The 19,537-nt window shown below is 40.4% G+C and overlaps 2 protein-coding genes across 2 annotated transcripts in view; both read right to left on the bottom strand.

The window, feature by feature from the left end:
- Positions 1-13,530, bottom strand: part of fryb (furry homolog b (Drosophila)) — a 73,768-nt gene extending 60,238 nt beyond the window's left edge. Inside the window, exon 1 of the mRNA XM_039776876.1 lies at positions 13,388-13,530. The gene's annotated coding sequence lies outside the window, so the exon portion shown is untranslated. The remainder of the gene's footprint in view (positions 1-13,387) is intronic.
- A 1,638-nt stretch (positions 13,531-15,168) lies between these two features.
- rxfp2a (relaxin family peptide receptor 2a) overlaps positions 15,169-19,537 on the bottom strand; it is a 42,331-nt gene continuing 37,962 nt past the window's right edge. Inside the window, exons 19-20 of the mRNA XM_039778090.1 lie at positions 17,574-17,792; positions 15,169-17,388 (exon numbers count right to left, since the gene is read on the bottom strand). Of these exons, the coding sequence (XP_039634024.1) occupies positions 17,129-17,388; positions 17,574-17,792 (479 nt within the window). The 3' untranslated portion in view covers positions 15,169-17,128. The remainder of the gene's footprint in view (positions 17,389-17,573; positions 17,793-19,537) is intronic.

The following is a 19,537-nucleotide window of genomic DNA, read 5'->3' as shown; positions in this document are numbered from 1 at the left end:
ACAGACAAGACGAACACAATATGTAAACATTGTAAGAAAAAATGCCGTTATGCGCCGCGCTAACACGAGCACTATGCAAAAACACTTACAGCACCACCACAGCTCTCTACTAACTACTGCACCCGCGACGAAAACATTAAAAGGGCAAACAACTCTAAAAGCCTTTGCATCTCTGCCACCGGTAAGTGCAAGAGCCACGGCAATAACGAGGGACATAGGCGTTTTCATTGCAGCTGATATGAGGATTTTTTTTAAAAATCTCGTCTCGTTCTCGTGAACCCAATCTCGTGATGTGTCTCGTCTCGTGGAGTAAGCGTCTCGTCACACCCCTACTCAATGCACATTAAACAAAATAAAAAAATATATATAATGATGGCATTTATTTTCCTAACTTCTTTATATAAAGATACAAATTTAGTGAGATGTTTAAAAGGACATTTCTAACCGATTTCCACAGTTTATACATCAACCATCTGGCAAGGAAACAGTTAAGGGTGGCAAACAAGCTCAGGGAGGCAGGTGCCAAAGTCAGTTAGAGAGAGATGTGCCATCCCCTGGGGGAGTACAACAACAGCCAAGTATGAAGACAGATCACTCTTACACACACACAAACAGGAGATTGATTTTGTCCTTTCATTAAATGACAACTCTGGCCAACCAATCAAAGAAAACACACAGGTTACCCAATCATCTTCAGGAATGTGTTGACAAACACAAAGTAGGGCGCTGGGGTGGTGATGACGGGTGGGTCACCAGGCAGTGACAATGACGTTATATGCGTTTCAACCGCATGTTTTTTAATCATTTGGTCAACAAAACATTACATTTGAGATATTTGGATTGCCGCTGGTCGCACAGTGCTTAAATGGTGATAATGGACTCCACTGGGGTTCTCTGACAAGCTCTGAGATACAGTAGTTGACAAGATTCAAATACATATCCTTATCTGTATATAAACACAGGAAGTCTAATAAATCACCTCCGATAAATGCATTTTATTATTCGAATACACACACAAAAAAAAACTGGAGGTTAATTATCATACCTCACTGAAAATCATAATGATTTCTTTTTTTACTATTTTAACCTTATTATTTCTTAGGTTAGTAAGCAGAAGTTGCACATAAATCAGACTGAATATGAATTAGAAGGTAAGCGTCACCTTCCACCCATGGTGCAGACATGCGTTGGTTGACTGGGCAAACCAAACACACCCAAACAGACACACATACCACTGCTGACTGACGTAAAAAGCGTCACCAACTGTGCGCTGCATTTGAATTTAGGGCGGGAAATCGCCCGAGACACTCAGATTCTATTACTTGGCAAAGCAGCAAATACAACTGCTTCCATCAGTGGGTCATATGCTCAATCACCATTGTTTTAACTCACTTTTTGATAGATAGGTACTTTCTAGACAATTAATTACATGAAATTCTTATGGACAATAACTTTAACGAAATGCAAACAAGCCAGAGCGGTTTTCTTTCCTATTCTAGAATGTATATATGGTGTAGCCAGACAAATACTCAAGCACTGACATAGCACTGAGTAGATAGGTCTGGCAATGCGAGACTATCCAAACCCCAACTTTATATCTATCATGTCTGATAGTCTCCTTGTTACTGTCTTTCTCTGATGTCCCAACAAACAGAAATATGTCCCTGCTAATGGGTGTATGGAGCTGGAACTCGGAGAAGTGGGCCTAGACAAAGACTAAGTGTTGCCAAACAGCCTCACATGCAGTCTGAAATATAAAACTATTTCCTCTCCCATGCAGAAATGGCCTAGGTCAAAAGGAAGCCGCAAGGAATGTGTCATCAACCCTTTTTGGTGCTTATTACTACTATCATTAACGATCTTATTTGTTTCTTTGCTTCCTTGTTTGAACTTTTCTACTTCAACACCCATTGACTTCTTTGATTTACTTCTTATCTAGCATTAGGCTAGTTTGTGCATTAAATGGCCTGTAAAGTAATTTGAGAAGTTACCAACCCTATGTTTTAAATTTGGGTGGTGGAAGTTGTGCCTTTAAGTTTACTGCACGACTTGTGCCTTTAAGCATACTACACAAGATACCATCAGCAGACACCACATACATTTTTTGGCTACATAGCTGAAAAAGGTGTGGTGTTTGTGTGTTTTGTTCTTTTATCTTCTTTCAACATTCAGAAGCAGCCTTACCCATAAACCACTTCTTCTCCGATTATCATCCCTTCACTTATCATTTAAATTGCACCCTTCAAGACCTCTGTTACAACAGGAAACATTTTATTTCTCCTGTCACTCAAATATGCCGTCATGTTAACAGTTGCCCAGATCATCCCGGATGCTCAGCAACCCGGTCTAACAAGAGAACTGAGGGCATAAACAAGTTTACTTTTGGCCTACGCACTCCAGCAAGACTCTAGTTCAGGGGTTCACTGGGATGAAGGGTAAAATGAATGATAGGAGTGCCTTACCGCGAGAATCAATCTCTGCTGCTTTGTATCACAAACATGACTGTTCTGCTGACAGTTGCAGCCTGAGATTTATTCTGAGGCCATATGATTAAGTACACATTGTGCGTACATGTCAACACCATCACAGATAAATACATGAAGACTATTTTTAACTGGACATCTTGTTGACTGGTTAAAGCACATATCAAGCAACACTGTTGTTTGCTTGATATCATTGGATTTTGGTCACTGTACATGCAATGGTGCATTCCTAACGGGCTGGTGTTTTAACAGGCACAGTAACTGACATAGTATGTTTATTTACTGCATGTTTATACTGGCATTACACTGTGACTAGTGCCTTCTCAGAGTAAAAGTAATACTTTCACTTTTCTTTCACTTCTTTCACTCATCCCTCTTGACATGTTTTGCTACCAGGGCAGCAGAAGCCTGATTATCAGATTTAACTGCATTTCCTTTTTACTTTACTTAGTTATTGTCCGTAAGATTTTCATGTAGTTAATTGTCTAGAAAGTACCTATCTATCAAAAAGTGAGTTAAAACAATGGTGATTGAGCATATGACCCACTAGAGGTGTGAATCTTCACTGATCTCCCGATTCGATTACGATTATATCATCGATTCAATTCGATATCTCGTCAAATACATTTTTCTATTAAAGCCAAGAAGGTTATTTAATTCATAGCTCTTCAAGCTTCAAAAACAAAACATTCTGCAGTGCTCTAATACTAAATAAATTGGATACATAAAACTACAGCACTGAGCCCATGGCACTTCCTGAATGTGCAAAACATAACAGAATATGTAAACAGAAATGTTGTTAGGCCTACATTAAATTGTAAACGATTATGAGCCTGCCGATTATCGATGCAGCGTCGTCCATGTCCATGTTCGATGCATCGATGATTTGTTTAAATGAAAATCGGTTTTCTTCAACGTTTTTTTTACTGCTAGTTACTCCGAAGGAGCTTGCTACAGGTATGCTACATTCATGAGACCATGGGATGTTAATGTACGTTACTCAGCAACAGGTGAAGATAGGGGCAAGGTTGTGCGACTAAAGTCGAAACGATTTGAACTTTTAGCGAGGAACGAGAAGTGAATTACCTGTATGTGTGAAAACAGCTTTATCTCACGCATCCGTTTTGTTGTTGTTGAATATATAGCTTAATTATATAATTCTGTCATTCCCCAAAAAACAATGGTAGGGAAAACACTCAAACCAATTTATATTTCCACAAAATTGGCATGAATAATCATAATGGTATACATGCCCCATGTGTGTGCGCATGTGTGTATGAGTCAAAACTAAATAAAGTTTCAACTAATTTTAAACAATTTCTTTGTCATCTGCAGATTGATTTTAAAGTGATGGTTCGGAGTAATTCACCCTAGGGTCCTTTGCACCATGACCTCGACAACACCACAAAGCTTTTTCACCTGGGTCTAACATTTGAGAAAGTTAGCGTGAGGTTAGCGTATAAGAGCGTTATCAGCTGAATAGCTATTGAACGACTCATCGTTTGTATCTAAAATTACCCCATTACGTCCGAAATGATACCAAACGTCTACACTCAGTACAAATAGGTTATGTAATTATAAGCGTGATTGGAAAGTTTAGTACACCAGAAGTTTATGTAAATAACACTTGCCTGCTGGCTTCTGCTCTCTGCTGTTGTTGTTGTGTAAGACGTAGTTAGGGCCTACGTATTACAACAATACAAAAAGAGATGCAACAAAAAAAAATTTTTTAAGTAAGTGCTGTAGTATAACTAGTAGGAGACAAGTAATAATTGAGGTAAGTTTGGAGACATTACTTTATTTAATCATTGAATTAATAAATATTTTTGTTGTAACTCTTTTCGGTGTAGTAATTTGTAGACGGCCCTAAGCACTCGTCTAACTGCAGGTAGCAGCAGCAGCAGCAACAGAGAGCTGAAGAGAGCAGGCAAGTGTTCATAAACTTCTGGTGTACTTACAAACTTTCCAATCCATCGTTTTATGAGAGCATAACCTATTTGTACTACTTGTAGACGTTTGGTATCATTTCGGGCATTATTAGTGGGGTAACTTACAAGATACAAACGTGTGTCCGTTAGCCCCTGCGCTAAGCTATTCAGCTGATAACGCTACTCTAGCTAACTCTCCCAATGTTCGACCCAGGTGAAAAAAGCTTCTGGGGGGGTGTTTGGCTCGAGGTCATGGTGCAAAGGACCCTAAGGTGAATTACTCCGAACCATCACTTTAAGTGGGGAGGGGGAAATCAATTTAAATCTTAAATCGGATTTTGTGAAGAAATCTGGGATTTTTTTGTTTAGGCCATATCGCCCAGCCCTATCTCCGATGCTCCGAAACAGACGTTACAGGCAACAGAAGCATCACTGCACCTGAGGCTAGTTAAGACTACACTTGACAGCAGGTAATGTTAGCCTACCGTTAGCTAGTAGCTGTAGGGTGACCATATTTTGATTTCCAAAAAAAAGAGGACACTCGGCTCGGCCTCAAGACAAATTCAGACAGGCTTCTGAGAGGTTAATGAACATGCTTTATTATGCCTCAATGGTGCAAAAAATAACTTCTGTAATAAAATAAAATAAAATCTGTAACAACCTGTAACAAAATAATAGCTCTCTTTTAAAATAAATAAATAATATGAAATATATCTAAATGTGACCTCTCCTGTGTTAGAAAATCCAGCTTCAACAAAATATCTCTTAATACCTTTTCAATGTAATAAGATAAATAATAAAGACACTGAAACATTATGTGCCAGCTTTGCACACAGTGCACTCAGCCTCCCACTTGTCCGGTCCCGACCGGGACGCTACGTGGGACATTTTTTTTGCAGTTCAACTGTGAAGCTGCACTAGCTGCACTAGCCGGCATGTGTGTGTGTGGGGGGGGGAGAGGGTGAGAGAGCAAGGGAGAAGTGAGAGTGACGGCGAACGAGTGCGACTCTAGAGTCATAGTGAGAGAAACAAAGTGTCTCCCCTGTGTTTTCTGACCACGGTGGGAAATCTTTAGCAGGAAACGCTTCGGCATTTTGTATGCAATGCTGCTCCGCTGTCTGCTCTGGTCCCTGTCTGCTCTGGTCCCTGTCTGCTCTGGTCCCCGTCTGCTCTGGTCCCTGTCTGCTCTGGTCCCTGTCTGCTCTGGTCCCTGTCTGCTCTGGTCCCTGTCTGCTCTGGTCCCTGTCTACTCTGGCCCCTGTCTGCTCTGGTCCCCGTCTGCTCTGGCCCCTGTCTGCTCTGGTCCCTGTGTATGTGCGCGTCGCAGAGCCCCCCACAAGGCAGCCTCTCAGGAATTACGTCACACAACAAAGTACCGTAGTATTGTGTGCAAAGCGCCAGTCAATTTAAGTACACACTTAACGGTCCCATGAAAAACAGTGAAAACTGGACATTTTCATGAATTTATAAAAAAAACCCGGACAGTAGGTAAAAAGGGGACATGTCCGGGCAAAAGAGGACGTTTGGTCACCCTAAGTAGCTGGCTTAAACACGGTTAAAATGCTGACAGCAAACGTTACACGGTGTTAAGTGTGACTGTATTTCACTGTAGAGCACATGTGTCAAACTCAAGGCCCACGGGCCAAATCCAGCCCCTCACAGATTTTGATCCGGCCCGCATATCAATTTAGGTTCGCAATATATTTTGGCCCACCTAGTTTTTTGTAGCTTTTGCCGATGAAATAAAAGCATGTGAATAATAAAAGCATAATAATAATAATAATAATATATAATTTAATTTATACAATAATAATAATGTGAAATAAAAGCATGTGAATAAACTAAATGTCTGGCCCTTGATGTGATTCTTATTTTCCAGTGTGGCCCTTTGTGAAACTGAGTTTGACACAAACGATACCCAACCCTAATCCCGGACCTGCTCACCCATTCCCACCTCGGGCTTCAGGCCGGCTTATTTTATCAATTAAGGGTGTACATTTTTTCTTCCCTGCACATCTGCTCAGGTTGGTTCAGATGTTAGCACTATTAGCCATGTTGAGTCAGCTAATTGTTGGGGACCAAGAGCTTGGTTAAATCTGATTTTAACCAAAAGGCCTCATATTAAACTGACCTCTGGATACAGGACACACATATGCTCAGAGACAAAGGAACATGTCACCAAGACAAAGGAATCTTGGCCTGCATGTAAACTCCAAAGCGGGGGTAATTCACACCTCTATGCGAAGTGCCAGCCAGAAGGGAAACTCCTCACAACTGGCAGGAAGTCAAAGGACTACAACGGTGTAGTTTTTCACCCTTTCAAGAGTTTCGAATCTTCCGATTGGTTCAGCGGGACCATAAACACAGCAGGGGGTCCTGATCTATAAATAAGCCTGATCATCCAAAAATCCCTCGTTCTTCACTTGCAACTCGGTTGCATAACAGGAGACGCCTTGTGCGCTCAACTTTCATTTTCTGGAGAAAGTGGATTTTATTTCGGTGGATCCTTGAAAAACGCACCAGTGTTTTTCATAACTGCAGTGAGAAGGAAACAACGTTTTCTTCTCAAAGTCGACCAAACTTTCCCCTCGCTGCCTTTCTTGGAGGTAAGTTTCTCAGTGGCTCTGACGAGCGCCGAGACCGGCGGTTCTTTATTTCTTCTGTGGAATCTATGGACAGAAATAAATGGACTGAACACACCCGGAAAAAGGCTGACGTCTGGGCAGAGATAAGTAGTGTGTTTATTAATGAGCAAAAGGGTTGGCTACCACTTGTTGCCATTAATGTGATCTGATTTAATCATGTACTGATCCATATGTGATTATTAATCTGTTCTGTGAATGTATAAATTGATCATTATACTCGTTGATTTGGTAGGTGTTAAGTAGCTGGGTTAAAACCGTGGTAGCTATCTGCTAACTCCTTTCAGGAGTTTTAATTACTGTCTGCGATAGAATCGCGAAAATCAGCTGTGAGCTACTGGAGTGGGTATAGTGACGTTTTCCTCAGCAAAACCAGAAGTCTCAGTCTGTCCTAACTAAACGTTAGCCCAGACCTGAGTAGCTGAGGGGAACTGGGTCATTATCGATAACTGAGATCATAGTGCCTCTTTTCTTTACTCTCCTTCTCTTTCTTCCTTTACTAACACACACACACACACACACACACACACACACACACACACACACACACACACACACACACACACACACACACACACACACACACACACACACACACAACACACAGGCTAGCGCAGTTTACCAAACTAACGGCCACCAGCTTCACAGCGCGGGATCTCCCTACGTTCGTACAGAGCTAAAACAAGAACTAGCTACCAGATCGGCTAAAGCTCGTTGCCTAGCACCACCCCGGCTTCTTCAGCCCTCTCCGCGCACGCAGCACCACTACCGCCCTCTTGAGGCTAAACAGTTTTGTGCAGCTCACAGGAGTAGCCATCTTTGGAGTTGTTTTGGTGTTTAGAACTACACTCCGACACCGCCCCCCTCCTTTGTCACTCACTCTCTCTCACACACACTCACACACACACAGACACAGACGTGTCCATGACACATGCTGCTTTGTTTTTGCTTTGTTTTTGGTTGTGATATTATAAAAAGGTATATGAGTTTATTGTTGAAAAATTATTGTTTAGCTACTGATAATTGTGAAGTTAATAAACCTTATTATACTTAATTAGCAGTTGCTTGTGATTATTTGTGTACTTGTTGTAATAATTGCTGGTCAATCAGGTCCGTGCTTGGATTCACCCCTTCCTTTATTTCCTTTTGAAAGGATTTACACAGAAATGAGACTGATCCACAGTTTGATTATTGGTCCCTGACTAGCAGGGTGGTGCCCCGTTTTGATTGTTTGTCGATTTGATAAAGTTATTAATAACCATATTCATAACCTTATTAATATTGATAAAACATCTTTGATAATTTGCCAATGATCAAATCTATACCCTAAGGGAATCCTACATAATGTTAGCAATGTAAGAACAGACACAACTAGGAATACTGCCACTGCTGATACAGCTGATCACAGTAATAGTAACAACAAAAACAGTCAGATGCCCTTTGTCTGTTCTCCTGTCATCATCAGGCCTACATATTGGCTCTACAATGGTGCCCCCTTGAGCCCATTAGAGAAATAATATTTCTGCTTATGTAATTAGTCACATTTCTGATTCAGGAGGTCAGTTTTAAACCACTTTCAGGCACTATTTCACATACGTTTGTTCATTTTTAAACTGTACTGTTCCTTTGTAAGGACAATCCCCTTGGGAACTTGGGACAGGAAAATTATTTCAGGCACAATTTTGTAAATTAATGTGTCTAGTGTACTGAAGGACCTGAGTTTAAAACCTCAAAGAGACATTAAAAGCCTGTCAATTAGTGTGAACTCTGTATGGAAGGAGGGGGAATACTACCACATTCATTAATTCATGCACAAATATTAGCCATGGATGTGCACATACAAACACTCCGTACAGTATGCCCCTCAGCCTTTCCATACAAATAGAGCTGTGTTATGTAATTCTATCTCTGGGGTCTCTAATGGCGGACTAATGCATCAGCAAACAGCCTTAGAGCTCCATCAAATCTAACAGCAGTAAAACAATATTCCCTGACCAATTAAGTCCTAAATCAAACACACAAAACACACAAGTCAAATGAATTAATTCTCAACCAAACTTCTAGATAATTACACCCACACAAGGCTCAAACAGGTTTATCAGTAGTCTGGCTATCACCAGAACAAGCTCAATCTTTTAAGATTGAACATTAGTCTGGGGAGTCTGCTCTGTATTTTCTACTGCACAAGAGGCGTGATCAACGGGCATAGTTCAAATGACTCTGTACGCAATTGGATAGTCCTTCAACCAATCAGACCAACGATCCGGGTGACGTAGCAGCGACAGCGGCATCAACGGGTTGCTGCGCTTCGGTGGGCGACGGGTTGCTGCGCTCCGGTGGGCAACTTTTTGAATGTAAACAAGAAGCTGCTTCTCTATCGTCATCGTGTTAAACCCGCCAATAGCGCGCCAGGTGGATGAGCCAGTTTGTGATTGGTTCCCGCAAATTTGTAATGGAAGCAGATAAACTTACAGGTTTCCAGCCTGAGCTGCGGGGCGAAATCAAATCGCCGGCAGATCGTTTACCCAGTCTAGTTTATCAGATCCATCAAAGTAAAAGAGTATTCTGCGTCTCTCTAAGCAATATTTACGAGAAGAGCTCCATCATAAAAGAAGCACTAATCTGTAGCGCAACAGCACCTGAGGCAAAGTCAGATAGAGAGTGCGATGGTGTGAAGTGTACCAATGGCTCTGTATATGTATGGACTTGTGTGTGCCTGGCAGAAACACCAGGTTATGTTAGCCAGTGGGAGTGAGGTGCCGGGAGGTATCTATGGAAACGATGACAGCAAGAAAAGATAGATAGTTCACCAGCTGACTCGGGAGCGAGGGAGGTCAAAACACAGTTTCTGCTCATTTCCCACAGGCGGATGAAGCTCAATAACATCAGTACAGCGGAGCAACAGAGCTAAAATAGTGCACTGTGTCACTGGGTAAAAATGAGACCATGACCTAGAACCGCGACACACACTAACAACACGTATGAAACCATTTAATCACAGCGTCCCCACATGAGCCTAAGATGTTTCTCACAATGTCATACTCCATCCCTCTCTCCCCGTTTCTTGCCCCTCTCTATTATCAACTAACCACTAAAGACAAAATGCCATAAATATGAAATATAAATATACTCTAGTAGGGATTATGTGCATGTCATCCCTGATTAGATGGTTGTACGATTCATTTCTTGCAGTGGAACTGGGGTTTCAACACACACTAGTGCACAGGAATTACCATAAAGAATGGAAGCCTGGCACTGCTGCAACCACAATTTAACTTCTGAAATACAGTGTAGAATGCATATTCATTATGCAATTTTAGTACACCATAAATAACTTTTAGGAAACTAAGCACCATCATACTCATACTGTGTAAATGGATCTCTGAAACCCTTGCCTTTAAGTTGTCAAGTAAGGTGTGAAACAATCTACTGGACCGGTAATTCTACAACTGGAGACATTTCACTTTTCATCTACATGGCCTCTTCTGACTGATGTCTGACACACACAGAGATGTATACATGCATGGTAAATACTGAGGAAGCTCAACCATTGCTGCATTTTTTCACAGACAAATGGTCTGAACTAGGCATTAAGAAGCATATTTTTGTAAAACTGGAACAACTCTTAATGCTTAGTGCCAATGATTTAAAAAATGTTTTCACTCACAGGATTATATGGGTTCAAGTTACTATATGTAAGTTTTTAATGTTTCTGAAACTGTTTACATTTTCATCTAATGATCATATCATTCTGACGGGTCAAAGATTTCTTTGTAACTCCGGAAAAGCCTACACAGCCAGGTAAAAGGTAGCAGGAGATTTCTTTATAAAAGGCATAATTGTATTTTTATTTTATTTTTAGAAGTTATCTGTTGTAGTTATGGCTGATGATGAGGCAGGGCCATCACAGAAAAAAAAGAAATTAAACGAAGAACAACTAAACGGTAAAAGGGAAAGTGACAGACGACGGGCAAAAACCCGAGTCAATCTCGGCCGGGCTTTCAACAGATGGAGACAATTACGGGATTATAAATGATTCAAAACCGACCCCAAATTAGCCCTCAGGTATGTCATATGTTTATTTCATTCATAAAATAACTTTACAATGCACGGTGTGGTTGTACGTCAGTAGCCAAAATTAAATTACATCCCCCTTCCATTTAGCACCCGGTTTTTATTTATTTTCAGTCTGTTGTTTGTGTGGGCCTACTATTTTCTTTTCCCTTGTCCCCCTGTACTTGTTTAAAGAGTCCTTGGTTTTCATGAAATGCGCTATATTAATCTAAGTTATTATTACGTTGGTTGCTACAACAAACTCTAAATGCTTTGGCTCGTGACACAGTGACAGTGATAACGTTACCCGGTTTAGCTCACGACACATCCAGAGAAGGCTAAGTTACCGTATGCAACACTTGAAATGCAACGATGCATCTGTAACGTACTCTCTTAATGTAAATGAATGATTTTTCTGTCTGAGCAAAACATTCATTGCAACTATATGATCTCCCGGTAATGCTAATTCAGTATTACAGTGGGCAATACAGCACCATAAAGAAAAGACCTTTACGACAGCAGTGTAAAAACAGTGTGGTAAAAACACAACCCGCTTTTGTCCAAAGCGGCTGCTGAATCAAGAATGAAGATGAGGAAAAAAATAGGCGAGTGAAGAGGAGAGATATTCCATAACCCCGAGATAGGTTTTGTAAATTAAGGACAGATATGTAGGAGTGGGGGAAAAGCCACATAAGCACAGCGCTGTGACACACATGACATGCTGTCTGTGAGGGTTACTTGTAGTCCAGACACAGAACAATGGAGATAACTGGGTCGCCGTTGCCGAGTGGCTGTGCCAAACAGCTGGAGAGATGGAGAGGGTAATGATTGAGGAAGGAGGGGAGGGAGAGTGAGGAATGGGATTAAAATGGGAGCATGAACAGAAGAGAATTAGGCAGGGGGAGAAGTATGATCATCCTGATACATGGAAATAATATAACAGGTTCAGGAACAAGACCACACTTCTCTCTCCCCCTAATTGCCTGCGTCTCACTAGTTGACCCACCTGTGACTCACTTATACAATCACCTGTCCAGTCCTATATATGTCTAATCCTCTCTCTCCGGTTCCTCTCGGTACTCACAACCCTCCCCCCAAACCCTTTTCTACTCCTCTCTCCCCTCGTAGGGCACCACGGCAGCTCAGCGGTTAACACCATTGCCTTACAACAAGAAGATCCTGGACCTAAACACCAGTGATGATGAAGCTAGAAGTTCATCGAGGCGTACCCCCACCCTGAGTCTCGACACCCGGGTTCCCAGACGTTCAAGCCACACCATGACCCTGTTCGACCCCGTTCAATTCCCCGTCCCACCGAACATGACCGTTACAAATTAAACTACTTTTATACTGAACAATGGTATGGTTTTGATAGTGAACTACTAATTAACTTCACAACCAAAAAGAGTGTGGGTATTCATCACAGTACAATACACAAAATATACATATAAATCAATGTATGATTTAGTTTTGCCAGATGACAAGAAATGAAGAAGTGGTAGTGTCTGCTATCTGGCTGTATATGACTGCGTGTAAATAATACATGCTGTAGCACTGGCTTTCTCTCACAAAATATTCAAGCTGACTCCTGACCATCTCAGCCGCAGAATAATAAAGTGCACTGCACAGCTTCTCAGGATGATGCACGCCACTGGACCATGACCAATGTGAAGGCTGTGTTTCAATCTACAACCCATAACTATGTAATCATCTCTACAACGAGGAAAAACACCAGTGAGTGATCCAAAGGCTCAGGCATGGTATCAGACAGTCAGGTCTTTAGTTACGTTACTGTTACACTACGAAATGTAATATATTGTATGTATGCCCCCAAACTGTTTTCGTTAGCCACTAGCAATGGTGACTTGGCTGGTATATCATTAATGTAAGCTACCTACTGTAGCTAGTAGCTAACATGCAGTGTAGCATATTTTCTTTCACCGCCATCACCAAGTGTGTATTTAATCGCCGTCGCTGTTAACAAGACTGTTGCTTATAGCTAATCTGTCTCACAAAGCAACGCAGCATTGTTGTGCTACCAAAGAAACGTGGAAGCGCGTTTAGGTTAATCACGTTTTATTTTATATTCGCTAATGGGTCTCGACCACTATAACCAGCTATGCCTGTAGCTAGCTCGGTAGCCAACAGGCTAGTACAAGCCCCTGTGGTAACGTTACTTATATCGTAATATCAAGACATGGCTCGGTTGTCTTTGTAGTCAACAGAGCACCATTAAACACCACCAGACCCAGCACTAATGAGACATTTAACTGAACCGTACCTTTTCCTTTTCTGCGTCAACCTTGGCGACTACAGGATCATTTCATGGCACGGATTCTTTGTTTATGTGATTTAGCGGCTCGTTTTCATCAATCCGTCTCGTCCCTCTCCTCCGGGAGTCGTGCCGCCCCGGCTGACAGCACTACTGCTCGGGATGACAGGGCCCCGCCCTTAGCAACCAATCACATGCCGAGGTTCTGAAAACTGAGGCAAGGGACGTTTTTCTATTGGTTGGCAGCTGTGTCTATCATCATGTCACTAGGGGTGCAACTTCGTCCAAGGGCAGGACACCTGCCACGGAAGGATGCTAAGCGCCGCAGGTGCGGTCAAATCAAGCGATGAAAGGTCCGTAGAAAACATTGAAAAGCCATCTTTGTGGTATGACTACAGTGTGCCAAAGCAACTGCACGAACAAATATAGTCAGTATCTCTTAAGCATGAATTTGTGTTCATGTTTTTTTTTTTTATTTGAAATATCACTAAATAGGCTAGGCCTACTATTCACACATCCAAGTCAACACATTATTTCATAAGGTGAGCACTTTAATTTTTTTTAAACATATTCCACATATTATTATTTTATCTTTTTACTAGTCTGGATCAATGATTAATTTCCTCGGATGTTCCGCAGGATGTACCTCACCTTCCGTTTTCTTTTTGTTGCCATTCTTTAACTCCTTTCACTTCAGGAAACAACAGCCAGACATTCCGAGCTACAGTAGCAAGCTACATGCTGAAAAAGGCAAGTTTTGGAGACATTTTGGATTGTGCAATAAACTGGAACGTTTTGGGACCGATTGGCAGGGATTTGTTATGGACAAGCAAATTGCTTTTATCAGCATTAGTATCAGCTAATTTATATAGCTCACGTTACTGTGTTGTGTAATAGTTAACTTCGGTTAATATCGTATGTGCCGTTTTCTTTTGCAGGGTGCAAATTTCCCACCAAACCAAGTTTCTTCCTGAGACCATTTTGCAGAGCCACGTACTGCGTTCGGAGCTTTGCGCTGCCTAAGACGATTATGTGATTGGTTTAAAGAAATGCAAACAGAGCATTTTTTTCTCCTATCTTGGAATGTATGTGTGGAGAAGCCAGACCTTACTGTGCAGCGCTGTGGAGTAAGGTCTAGCAACGCGAGACTAATCAGCAGCATGTATACTAATATAGGCTGTTTTTATATGACTTCTATCAATTCTTTAGCCTATATTTCAAATTATTTAAATGTATCAAACCAATTTGTTAAAAGTAGGCTATGCTACTGATGTTCCTTGATAAAAAAAATAATGTCATGATCAATTGGCCTGTACTATACAGTCATACATTTCTATTTAACAATGTAAACATATGATTTGCTTATGTTCTGGCAGCATTGAACAACTAACAGCTCTGATTAAGTTGTGGTAGCTCATGGGAAATGTACTGTTGAACAAAGTGATAAGTTTTATCTGGAATAAAATGACAACCACCAAAATAGCACTGTCCTCAACAGTAGTAGATGTCCATTCAGTTTGGAATATGAATAGACAACTATCATGTTTTAGCTTTTCAGCAAAACAGATAAAGAAACCGTAAGGTGGGTCACTGCTTTAGCTCTTTATTAGGTACTTTAAGCTTTATAATCTTCAGAATTGCTTACTAATCACAACTTATTTCTAACTTTGTGTGTGTGCGCACGCTGGTGTTTTATAAGTCAGCTTGTTCCGTTTTTGCTGCATTCCTTTTAGGTTACATGTAGCCTAATTGATAGCTTATTGCTCACACAAAAGGGCAACATGTTTAAATGTACTTAAGGTTTGTTCTTGTTTTTATTATTTCAGTCAGATCTCTTTGTGGAAACCAATAAAGACAAATCACTAACCTGACACCAACAAACACAATGATATACAGAACATACACTGAGAAGACAAGTCTCCTGTACCAAATATTATACAACAAAAACAAACATATGCACACTTGCACAGCATAATAGGAAATGATAGTCCATTATAAATCAGTACAAATGTATAACTTGTTGCTCTTTCACTATTATCTGGTTGTTGATTGTCATTGAATCAAAGCAACTGTTAAAAAGCAGCAAAAACAAAGGCACATTATATATCACTATACAAAGGTATTAATAGAAGCAATGATAACAAATCAGAATTAGACATTTCTTCATTAGTGATACGTTGCATGCTTTAACCAAATATTTGTATCCAGTCCCGGTCAGTCACGCAATCAGGAGGTCTGTACAATAAAAGTATGATTTTATGGTATCAATATGCTATACAGCATATTGGTTCAGGTTCATAAATAGTCAGAGCACATACTGCACATGCATTTGGATTTTACAAAATGGCACATAATAAACAAGTAATGAAATATTAAGATTACACCCATTACATCAGAATAACATTACAAAATATGGCAGAAATGAACATCAGTTTACAGTTAGTGGGGAACAGGAAGATAGCCGCTACTGCTACATAGTCTCTTTCTCATGTTTTTCTCCCATTGACTGGTTTCTCTCATATTTTAAGTGCCTTGTACATTTATTATAATCCTAACCTACCGTAATTCAATACAATTCACATTGACAATTACATTTTTACCTTTTAACATAATTCAAAAGCACATTATGTTAACCACGTAATATTCTCATCTCCTTTACTACAAACCTTAAAAAATGTCATTAAAGTGTCAAACATTATAATTTAATGGGCTATTGAACATTTCATTTTCAGATTTGTTTCATAAATTAAATGTAATTTGTGGCATTTATATAACAGTTTCACATGATCACACATCAACCCTGCTACATGCAAATTCACTCCTTCCTTTTTCAGTTTCTACATTTCTGTGTAGAGGCGGCTCTAGCAAAGTGGTATTACAGAGCAAAATATAATTCAGGAAAGCTAATCAGGCCAGTAAACTTAACAACTGATGGAGCAAGAGAAATTACCAGAAAGAGAAAAGACGACAACAAAAGCAAACATGGAGAGCAGAAATACAGAGGGAGGAAGCAGAGAGCATAATAAGTGTCGTGGATTATTTGGATAGCATAATTACCTTTTAATTATTCATTTTAATTTTAATAGAAGATATTACAATTGCATGTAAAATGGACTGCATTTCAATAGGATTTTGGCATTTGAATTTCAAACATGGATTAGCTTTTGTGGACATTACAACAAATAAATGCTGATTTGCAGTTTCATTTGTATAATCCCAGCATTATAAGCATTTATCCTTGAACCTGTTTCTCAGCTCAGCATCTGATGAGTCACTAAATGTATGTGGGACATTATGTATCCTACAAGTATAATAGGCACTTTTCTTGCTTGATTTTAAGACATTTTAAGTCCACTCTGATCGTCCTCTGGGTGGCAGTGAGATGTACAGTACATGCTGGTATTTATCCTTTCATCCATCGTTATTCTTATCTTCACTTTACTGTACGGCCACATAAGCAGACAAGCATCGGGGCATCTGTAGCTGAAGTGGTACAGGGGGTCATCGTTTAATTGTAAGGTTGCTGGTTTAATCCCTGGCTCCTCATGTCCAAAGCGTCTAATTGTTGTCATTTTTAGAATGTGGAGCACCTTAGAGCCTGGCAAGACAGCTTAGTGATTGTTAATATTGTTCCACTGGAAAGCCAGTCTCATTAAAACAGTGCTACTGTCATGTGGGAGCCTCAAGATATAACCAGCAACAGGCCCTTGGCGAGTAGTTCACGAAGTGCAAGGAAAGTTCCTGCCTCTCTTAAGCGTAGCGGGGATCTGCGCCGGTAAGTGACTGGAGGTAGGCTGGTGGCTGGTAGCAAGGAGGCCGTGACGTGTCCATGAAGATCGTAGATGAGGTGAGGCTTTTGCGGTCTTTTTTCAATATATGTCTTCTTTGCCAACGACAGAGTAAGACTTCCACCTGCTCTCTGAAGAAGCTGGTGGTCAAGGTGTACAGGATGGGGTTCAAGGCGCTGTTGATGGGAAGGATGAAGATGACTACCCAGCTGGAGATGGTGCCTAAAAGTGAACAGGAGCAAAGTTGTCCACATTTTTAAGCAGTACGCGCCTGTGGACGCTTTTTATTGGCTATTCCATTAATAAAGGGCTCAAACAGTAGAACACTGATGTATAGCAGGGTGATCTAGTTATTTATAAGATGTTAAAGTAATGTAAATAATCCTAAACACAGTTTCATTTCTTACCAGGTATTTCCACCTCCAATAGTGAGAGGACTTTCACCAAAAATATGGGAATCCAGCAGAGGGCATCAGAGAACACTATGAAGAAGAATCTGTTGGCCACAGCCACGTCTCTGTGCAGTCTGCTCCTCAAGTCTGTGGCATTGATGCCGGTTTTATAGATGGAGTAGAACATGCTGGAGTAGGAGAAGGCGATCACCAGGAACGCCATCAGGTTTAGACCTAAAGAATACACACGCATAAATTCAGTGGGGGGAAAAGTATTCAGATCCTTTCCTTAAATAAAAGTACCAATACATTAATGTAAACATCATTAAAAGTAGGCTTAATATCCTGCATTCAAAATCTTGCCTTATTAAAACTACAAGTATTATCAAAAAATATACTTAAAAGTAGTACATACTCATTATGAAGGAAAAAGACCCCTGTGACTGATATATTATTATATATGACAGTATTAAATCGTTAATACTGATAAGTCAATGAGTGAGCAACATTTTAATGTTGTAGCAATCAAGGCCGAGTCAGTTTTGATTACTTTATATACAGTTAAATAGTTTAGTCCAGTGGTCTCCCCAGGAGTCCCCTGCAAAGGGTCACAAAAGAAATCTGATGGGTCGTGGGATAATTGTTTCACCAAAGAAGAAACAACTAAAGTTTGGCTTCACAAATTTGTATTACTTTTTTTGGGACTTTCTTCTAATCTTAGCTTATTTTTGTGATGTAATGGATAACTGTACCTCTTTTGTGCCTCAAACAATTATAAATAAAATCCATTGAGAAATTTAAGAGGGGAAATCTCTCTTTGGTGAATTGCTAACAAGTCAAACATCTGAAAACAGCATGAAACTGAAATAATGAAGTGAAGTAGAAGAACCTCAATAATGTCCTGACCCGAGTAAACCTACTTCACACACACACACACACACACACACACACACACACACACACACACACACACACACACACACACACACACACACACACACACACACACACACACACACACACACACACACACACACACACACACACACACACACACACACACACACACACACACACACACACACACACACACACACAAACACACACGGCCGGTTCTAGCCCTTTGGTTGCCCTGGGCATGATTGAGTTTTGCGCCCCCCCCCCCAGTCTCGCACTGCTAGATCTCCACAGCGCTGTCAGCGATAGAGTAGCAATGTATGTTCATTTTAGTTTCTAGCTTCCATGTAAGTTGGCACTAACATTTGGTATAATCATAACTGGTCTGGCAAACCAAAGGCCAGTGTTTTGTTTCCAGATTTGTGTGCATGGTGACTTATGATGGGGGGGGGGTCTGGGGGGCCACCCCTGAACATTTTGAGCATTAAATACTTAATTTCCTGCATTCTAGTGAATTTTTATGCACTTTTTTCTCTCTTTTTTTTTTTTTTTACCTTTTTCTGAATCAATTATACTGGAAATATATCTATCTAAAAAGGGAAACAGATTACAATGCAAATACAAAAACATCATGGAATATTTTGCAGTAAGGCTCTCAGGCATTCTGTATTGCTTTCATCTATTCTCCTTTGGATCGATGTTTCTAATTATATCGGAGTCACACATGTAGCCTAGGCATCATTTACTCTTCCCACTTCTGCTTCTTTTGTTGAGGAAGTAACCACCTTAAATGTGCATATTAAAATTATTCACCTGAATGATACATTAATTAATTTTAATGAATTAATAAACCACTGGACTGTAATATTTCAGAAGATTTCTGCTCATTTTCAAAACTTTGTGCACATTCAAAATACAGTATATTTCATCTGTGTTCTCTGAGGTTTGGAGGAGTTGTGATATTGTGAGAAAAATAAAGTGATAATACAATAGGCTACTACAAGAATAAAGTCACTATATTTCAGAAAATAATCCATCTGCACCATAGTCTGCTGTGCATTACGTGATTGCTCTGTTGATAC

This window comes from Perca fluviatilis, chromosome 16 (genome assembly GCF_010015445.1).
Source record: "Perca fluviatilis chromosome 16, GENO_Pfluv_1.0, whole genome shotgun sequence".
In the NCBI taxonomy this organism is placed as follows: Eukaryota; Metazoa; Chordata; class Actinopteri; order Perciformes; family Percidae; genus Perca; species Perca fluviatilis.
This window is presented reverse-complemented; position numbering and strand designations above follow the sequence as displayed.